The sequence below is a fragment of the Microtus ochrogaster genome, unplaced genomic scaffold, assembly GCF_000317375.1.
Source record: "Microtus ochrogaster isolate Prairie Vole_2 unplaced genomic scaffold, MicOch1.0 UNK27, whole genome shotgun sequence".
In the NCBI taxonomy this organism is placed as follows: Eukaryota; Metazoa; Chordata; class Mammalia; order Rodentia; family Cricetidae; genus Microtus; species Microtus ochrogaster.
Window position 1 is genome coordinate 1,836,873 of NW_004949125.1, and position 8,632 is coordinate 1,845,504.

The 8,632-nt window shown below is 49.5% G+C and overlaps 1 protein-coding gene across 1 annotated transcript in view; it reads left to right on the plus strand.

The window, feature by feature from the left end:
- Sdk1 (sidekick cell adhesion molecule 1) overlaps window positions 1-8,632 on the plus strand; it is a 622,567-nt gene that overhangs the window by 491,361 nt on the left and 122,574 nt on the right. The window contains exon 22 of the mRNA XM_026789743.1: window positions 6,952-7,061. Coding sequence (XP_026645544.1) covers window positions 6,952-7,061 — 110 coding nt within the window. The remainder of the gene's footprint in view (window positions 1-6,951; window positions 7,062-8,632) is intronic.

The window sequence follows — 8,632 nt, forward strand, 5'->3', positions numbered from 1 at the left end:
AAGAAAGAAGGAAAGAAAGAAAACAAGCAAGGTGGGGCAACTGCCTGAGGAGGGCCACCCAAGGTTGACCTCTGGCCTCATCATTCACACACACATACAAGTACATATGTGTATGTGGGCATTTGTATGCAGTCATGAACACAAACACAGAATGAGTGTGTTTGTGTGAGAGAGGGGGAAGAGAGAGAAAAGAAAGAGGGGGATTTAATTGTAAAACAGGAAACAAGAGGGAACTACACTACACTGCAGAAAGAAGCAGCCACGAACTAGTGGGGAAGGGCTGCCCAAACCCTGCCCTTCTCAAAGCAGGCAGCCTCCTTGCCAGCCAGCGGAGATCAATCAAGGGCTAAGGAGAATCCCCTTAACAACTCATTAGCTTGCAAGAGTTCCGGATCTGCTCGGGGAAGTGGCCTTTGGGCCTCCCCAAGCCTCTAGTTCCTTCCTGGTTGGGCTGCGCTTTTGCCAGAAGTGCCAGCCCCATCTGTCCCTCTGCCTCCGTGCCCTCCAGCACCCCTCATTTGGGGGAGCTGCGCTTGGCTCAGGCACGGGGACACCATTCTGCACCAGTCACAGGGTCTGAGTATCTGCGAAGTTGCAAGTTTTCCTGCTGACAACAAGAGTTTCAGCCAGGCAGGGTGCGTGGGGCTGGCAGGTTTCCACTGAGTTCTGGAATGTCTCCCCTCTGCTGGGCTCTGAAGGGAAGGACAGCTGCCTCCTTGTCAGTTTTTCCTCCTCATGCCCTCCTCTCCATCTGTGTGGGGCCTCTGGGATGAAGTTAATGACTGTCCTTGGAGTAACCACTGAAGTCCTCGGGATGTGGGGTGCCGAGCAGACCCCGAATTCCCCTAGCGGGGGTATTCAAAGTCCTGCACAGGTCCATCGGTTCCCCCCAAACTTTCCAGAAGCCCAGCAGACTCGAGAGACATTTCTCATGCTCACAACCCAGCTTGTGTGAAAACTCGGCTTGGCAGGAGTGGCGGCCTCTGAGACTTCTAGTCGTTAAATGAAAGCACATGCCCAAATGGGTCCTGCTTCTGGGCCACTGGTGCCCAGGGCAGACGAGACGCGGTGGCAGGTAAGCCATTCGCCCTGCTGGAGGAGCTTGTCACCTCCTTGGAGGGACTGTGCACTCCTTAATGCAATAAAGGACCTGCCCTGCCGAGTGGCCTTTGAAATGCGACCATTTCAGCTTCTATAATAAGCATTATAAAGCGCTGTTTGTTGGCTTTCAGAGAAAGGCAAGAAAGCCTTTAAATCCCAGCTTCCCCAGGGGAGCATCAATTTGTTTTATCTTTAGAGCCCTGAGTCACTCTGGGTCCTGTGTTCTGGTAGTAGCCAGTCACTTCTTACTTCTTCTAGAACACTCTAGTGTGATGCCCTGGAAGTTTGCTGAGCCAGAGGAGCCAGGCAAAGATTAAGGAATCCTGGTCTCCTCAGAAAAAGATGTAAACCTTCTGTCATAGGGATGTAAAATTCTTGCTGAGTTCTGGTGGATTGGGTAAAAATGTGTCTTACCCAAATTGTGTTCCATACCAGCTAGCCCACATTTTGTGCTGTTTTTTTTAAAAATCATTTGCACGATTATTAGCATGTTGAACAAACAGGGATGAACACCAAATTTTACGCTGGACCCCAGAGAAAGCAATGGGGTAGAGTGGAAAGTGAGACCCCATACTTACTTACAAGCAGCAATAATAACAGGCAGGACCTACTGTGACATTTGCCTTGTTCCTCTAGGGAGCATGCTCAAGCAGGGTGGATGCTTTCCCACTAAAGGGCTGGCTCCTGGAGAGATGATCTATGCATCTCTGCCATGCAATCACAGAGATGAGCAACATACAAACCATTGAGTATGGCTGTGCTCCAATAAAACTTTATCAACAGAAACAAGAAAGGGGCCGTATTTGTCCTGTGGGCTCAATTATACTGAGTAGCGAGTGGAGCCTTGTTTGATAGGTTGTTTGCTGGCTGTCAAGCTTTCTAGAAATCTGATTTCTTGGGCGTTAATTGGCTAGACACCTTCACATCAGACACTAATTTGTGAAGTCGCTAAGCTCCAGGGTAGGGTTGGGCAACTCTGGTAACCGGCTTTCTTTCTAACATCTTTATTTTCTGTCATTGTATATTTGTATGTTCATATTTGGGGGGTGTTTGTATGAACAGGCCAGAGGTCAAGTCTCCACCTTATCTTTTGAGACAGGGTCTCTCCTGAATATGGCACTCACTGATTAGACTAAGCTGACTGGACAGCAAGGATCCTTGTGTCTCCCCCTCCCTAGCTCTGGGATTACAGACACACGCCATTCCTCATCTCTGACTCTTTTACCTGGATCCCCAAGGATCAAACCGAGGTCCTCATATTTATGTGGTGTGTACTTTACTAACTGAGCCATTTCTCCAGCCTGGACATTCTTTCTTCTACCGATGATACAGATTTTGAGCCATATTCTCCTCCAAACCTATTTTATCATCCTGCCGGGTCCCTCCCCTCTTTGGTGAGCAAATGAGTTTCGACACATACTATATCTGTATGATTGACCTTTGAGAACCATGAGCTGGCCCTGTCAGGTAGCTGGGAGGTGGATGAGTACTCAGGATGGGGACATCACACGCCCTCTGCTTGGTCAGAGTAGGAGAGCTGTCCATGGATGCTGTCTTCAGAAGAGGGAGACGGGGGCAGAGGCAGCCATCTATAGAAGCTTCCAGAAGCAACAAAGCCAGGGAGGGTGCTTTTGGAGGCTTCCAGAGAGGGAGCAGGAAAGTAGAGGCAGTGCATGGAAGCTGCTGGAAGGGGCTGGCAGTTTCCTAGAGAAAACAGGAGAAGGAGCAGACATCTGAATCAGAGTAGAGAGCTTTGCGTGGACACATGTGCTAAAGGCCGTGTGCTGCCTTGACACAGTGATTTGGGGACTCTGGCAGGCAGAGCCAGACAGAGAGAGGGGACCCACCTGGCCTGTCAGTCACCTGTCCCATCTCCAAGTCAGAAACCTGCAGAAAGGGGACCTGGCAGGAGGAAAAGGTCAGGGATGTGTGGGTCACACCTCAGTCATATTCCGTTATCTCAACTGGCTTGCTTGGTGCCTTGATAGCCTATATTGAAGTCAGCAGAATGGAAGACCAGAAATGAACCAGCCATACCTCCATAGCTGGCATTGTAGACACCAGCTATATGACAGTGGTAGCACGGGGCAGGGGCTGTAAAAGGGAAGATCTGTCTTCCGCAACACTGTCTGACTTAAGGGGAGAAGTAGGGACCCGTGGTCCTGTCCTGCTGGCTTTAGCCCCAGGACTGTCCTGAGGCCAGTGCTGGAGCTCCCCACAGAGTCAGGGAAGCACCTAGCCCTAGGTGGATGTGCCTAAGCCAAAAAGGAGGACAGACTTGGCAGCAAGGTGGAGGAGGATCAGAGTGTGCCTACGACCAAGGCAGAGGAGGACCCAGAGCGTGCCTACGACCAGACTCTATCCAAGGAGAGTTTGCAAAGATGGGGCTGGAGGACAGAGCCGGGCAGAGAAAGGAGCATTCAGTCACGTTGCTGGGACTTGGAGGATCAATTAACCTTTATACATCTGCTGCCCCTCACTAGGCCACAGAGGATCCGGGTGGCAGAGCGCAGGTGGCAGGAATAGGGGCTAGGCTTCCAGAGCTACTGAGATTCATGGTGGCTGGGAACGCTTTCCTGTCCCGGCCTTGCAGGTGCTTTCCTGTCCCAGCCTCGCAGGTGCTTTCCTGTCCCAGCCTCGCAGGTGGCCACATCTTCCCCTCCATTGGCCTAGTTCAGCTGCCTTGCCCCTTCGCAGAATCCCAGCTGCTCATTAGCCACGCTGACCTCCAGCTCTTTCTCTACCAGGTGTTTTTGGACAGCATCCCACCTTAAATTTCAATACTTCTTTTACAAATCGAGATGAGATACACAGAACACAAAGTTTGCTGTTTTAAAGAGGCCCATTCCCAAGGCAGAAGATTCAGAATGTTTTTCTCCTCCCACTGAGTCTCAGCACATGAAACTTATCTCCAGGAGCTTCCCTCCTGCTTCCTAGCACCCCACCCCTGCTTGCCTCCTGCTCCACCCCTGCATCCCTCCCACCCACCCCCACCTCGGTCATTTCCTAAAGGAGATCCTTATGTTATGAGGGCTTGGGGACAGGCTTCTACCCTGCACAATGCTTCTGAAGTCTGTCCACATAAAAGCAAGTGCCCATGCTAGTGCCCCATGCCTCTTCATGGCAAAATAATGCTTCTTTTTCATCTGGGGATATGTGCCTCAATTTTACCCTTTGGCTGTGGTGCACAGAGCACTGTACTGGTGTGTACTGTGCAGATTCACACAATTGTATGCAGGTGCGTACTTGTGTGCAGATGCATACAGATATACATAAGTGTATGCCACGTGTGTGGATACATACATATATAAATACACACAATTGTGTGTGGGTACATACATGCATACAGTAATGTTCAGGTGAATACAGGTGTGTACAGGTACTTACCTATGTGTACAGGTGCATACAGATATATGTGTGTGTGTGCCACTGTTTACATGCGTGAATATATACATGCATACATACATATAAAAATACACACAGGTATATGTGAGTACATACATGGCTGCACACGTGTATACAGTCATGTTCAGGTGAATTCAGGTATGTGCAGGTGCATAAAGCTCTGTGAAGGTATTTGCATGTGTACAGGTTAATACAGGTATATAGATGCTACTGTGTACATGTGTATAGATACATACATACATATATAAGCACACACAGGTATGTACAGGTACACATGTGTGCACAAAAGCATATTGCCCAATTCAGATGAATATAGGTGTGTGGGGGTACTTACCTGTATGTGCAGGTGCATACAGGTTTGTGCAGGGTGTACACGCGTGCAGGCATATCCAGGTGTTTGCATTAGTGTACAGCACATGCCTAGGCCCCATCCAGCTTCGCTGGGTGGAGACTAGAATAGAAGGGTGGGTCTCCTATGACTCCAGCTCTTTCTGCCGCGGTTTTCCTACTTTAGTTTGGACTACCCACATCTCAGGCTGCTTCCACTTGTCTCCAGGAAGTAGGCTGCTCACTCTTGCTTGCCGGACCCTCCTTGTCCTTCATCCCTTGTGTCATTTCTGCAGCTCACCAAGGTCATCATGAATGCTCAGCCCCTCACAGACTCCAAGGCTTGGCCCCCTGCCAACTTGGTTTCCTCTGTGAACTTACTGAGCACAAGACCTGCCCTGTTATTTAAGTCACTTATGCAATATTAAATGCCAGAGTAGGACTGATCCTGGCTGAACTGGCTCTGGGAGCACCCTCTGTTTGTATAGTATGATCCCCAGGGTCACACAGGAGCTTCAGAAGTCAATGGAGTTCTTACAGGAGCCACAGCTGGAGCAGATAGCAGTGCCCACTCTGGATTCTGTCTGGGACAGCCAGGGTGACATCAACAGGGTAGAGAAGCTGTGGTCGGGCTTGCCTAGGCAGGGCAGGCAACTAGGGTCAGGTTAGAGGTCACAAGCAGTACGACTGTACAATTGCTAATGGAGCAAGCCATGGATGTGTGGTTCCCAGGAGAGGAGGATGCTGGGACAGCCAAGTGGGGCCTCACAGACCAACTTGGAAGGGACAAGTGTCTATAAAGAGTAGTGTTCCTCAGACCAGCTCTGCCCTGATGTGTGTGTGTGGAAGGGGTGTGTATACATGACTGTGCAGGTACATGTGTTCACCTATATGTGTATACATCTGAGTGTGTACCAGTATTTGTGTGTGTTCATTTGTGTGTACATGAGTGTGCATGCACTTGTGTTCACTGTGTGAGAAAACATCTGAGTGTGCATGTCCCTGTGTTTGTGTATGTGTGCATTTGTTTACATACGTGTGTGTGTGTGTGTGTGTGTGTGTGTGTGTGTGTGTAGAAACCAGAGTCGACCTCGGGTATAATTTTTCAGGGTACTATCCATTTTGTTTGGGGGGAGGGTTGTTTTTCTGTTTTGTTTTGTTTTGTTTGTGGGGGCAGCCATGAAGCTCATTGGTTCAGCTTGGCTGACTGGTTGGGGAGCTCCAAGAATCTGTCTGTCTCCATCTCCCAAGCTCCATAATTACAAGTGTGTGCCACCATGCCTGTCTTAAAAATATTATGTGTGTATGTATGTGTCTATGTGGATAGGTGAGTGCAGTTCCATTAGAGGCCAGAAGAGGGCATCAGATCCCCCTGGGACTGGAGCTGCAGGTGGTCATGAGTTGATGTGGGTGCTAGGAGTTGCCTCAGGTCCCCTGAGAGAGCAGTACAAGCTCTTAAACTCTGAGCCATCTCGGCAGCCCTCATGCCTGCTTCTAGGGATCAAATCTCGAGTCCATGTTTGTGCAACAGGCATTTACTGGCTGAGCCATCTTGCCAGCTCCCGGGGTACTTTGTCAGACATGACAAGGCCTGCATGCTCTGCTGTCAATCAGGAATTCTGTCTTTGCGATAAGGGCTTCCATATTCTGGGGCCAGTGGAGTCTCTGTGGTGCGTGCATGCTTGGGGGGTGTAAAAAGTTAGGTGGTGCCCTGGGGCCAGCTCTGGACCCTGGCAAGGAGGATTTTATCACTGCACACTCTGGAGTCTGGCTGAGTCTCACTCTCTGAGCCTCTCTTACTTGTCAGGTGAGAAGAGGACAAGGCAATGAGATGGCCCTGCCCATCACCCAGAATCAGAGCCACAAGGGGCCCTCTTGAGGCCAAGTTCTTGACTGAGTTTTGAACTAGAACCTTCCCGGATGTCTTGTGCACTGAGAATAACAGAAGCCCAAAACTCCATGACAGGAGGGGTGTGTGTGTAGGAACCAGTAGCTCCCAGGCGTGTGATACTTGGTGGCTGTGCTCAGCCCATCATACCCAGGGAGCTGCGTACAGAATACCATGCAGCCCTGGTCACCGTGGTGAGCCCAGTCCATCTCAGGATTCCTTCTCCACAGGTCGGCGCCATTGGGGATGAGGAAGAGTGGATCACCCTCTATGAGGAAGAGAATGAGCCTGATGCCCAGATGCTGGAGATTCCAAACCTCACACCCTACACACACTACAGGTGAGAACCACGGGAAGGGGTTGCTGCTGGGCATGTCAGTGGTATGAGAAACCAGATGTCATGGAAGATAGAATTCTCTAGGCAGAGGGCTGGGGAGATGGCTCAGCTGGTGAGTGCTTGCTTTCCAATGTGAGGACCTGAGTTCGCTTGCGTGCCCAGGAGCCCATGAAACCTGCCTTGGGACTATGGTACATGCCTATAATCCCTGTGCTGGGGCTTTCTAGCCAGCTAGCCAGCCCATCTAGCTGAAGTGGTTAGATCCAGGTCTGAGAGACCCTGTCTCAGAAAATAACGTGGAAAATGATGTAGAAAGACATCCTATGTCAACCTCTGGGTTCCCCATGTGCACCCATGTTGGTGCATCAGAATATATAGACACACACACACATGCATATAACACATACACAACACATGCATGGGGAGTTCTATAAGTAGCAATAACAGTGCATACATAAAATCCTTAAGCAAGAGTCACAGTTTGAATATAGTTCCAAGTGTATGGCCGGATGTTAGGCTGCCGGGGTGTTTCAGTCAAGCGCACTGCAGAAAGGGCTCCGCTATTGCAGTCAGGAGATAACCAGGAACCGCAGGCTGCGGACTCCTAACAAAGCTGATGTCCCAGGTGCCCCATTCTGCTCCTCCCTTCCATGACCCTGGAGTTGCTCTTCTCACTAATCAAGCGCTTAACATGGCATTTAACCTTTTGCTTCCAGATCCTGCCACTTACCCTGGCAGTAAATCCCCAGCCTTCACAAAGGGTAGGGTGTTCATGAGCTGTTAGCGATGCTATCGGTTCCCGGAACATCAGCGCGAGAGATGAAATTTCCAGTTATCACCAGATGTTGAGTTTGATAATGTCATTGTTCTGCCGGGATGGATACATTCCGTGTAATCGGGGGGAATGAGGGAGTAGGAAGGAGTAATTCAAAGAGTGAGAGGTGAAATTACGTCTTCATGAAGAGCATTTCTTTGGTCCAGTACCGAAGTTGGAATGTTTTTAAGCGCCTAATGAGAGAGATGTTTTTGAGTCTATTCGTTTGAACACTCCTCCTAAGATTATAGCAAATGAGTCAAGATGCATATGCTCAATCCTTAAGAGACAAACATGTAGCTTCGATGAGCCGCGAGGATTCAAGATTGACTGTGCAATTACATGCGGCTGTGTAGTTATCCAAAAGATTGGAAACTGTGAGAGGAAAGCAATACCCCTGTCTTAAATTTACATTAATTTAGGAGACCTCTGAAAGAAGCATTATGTGTCCTTACTTACGGTTTTTGTTATATGTGGATTCGGCTTGGATAATTATAGATAAAGAAGACACAACCAGGTTTGGTGGTACAGGCCTGTCATAGCAGCTACTGAGGAGGCTGAGGCAGGAGGATTGCAATTTCAAGACCTTCATGACTTACAGAATGGGTTTAGGTCAGGCCAGGCAATATATCAAGTCTCTATCTCAAAAGTTAAAATAGAGCTGGGGTGTAGCTCAACACTAGAGCACCTGCCTAGAATCCCCCAGTAAAGGGGCTGGGGTGTGGCTCAGTGGTAGAGCCCCTGCCTAGAATCCCCCAGT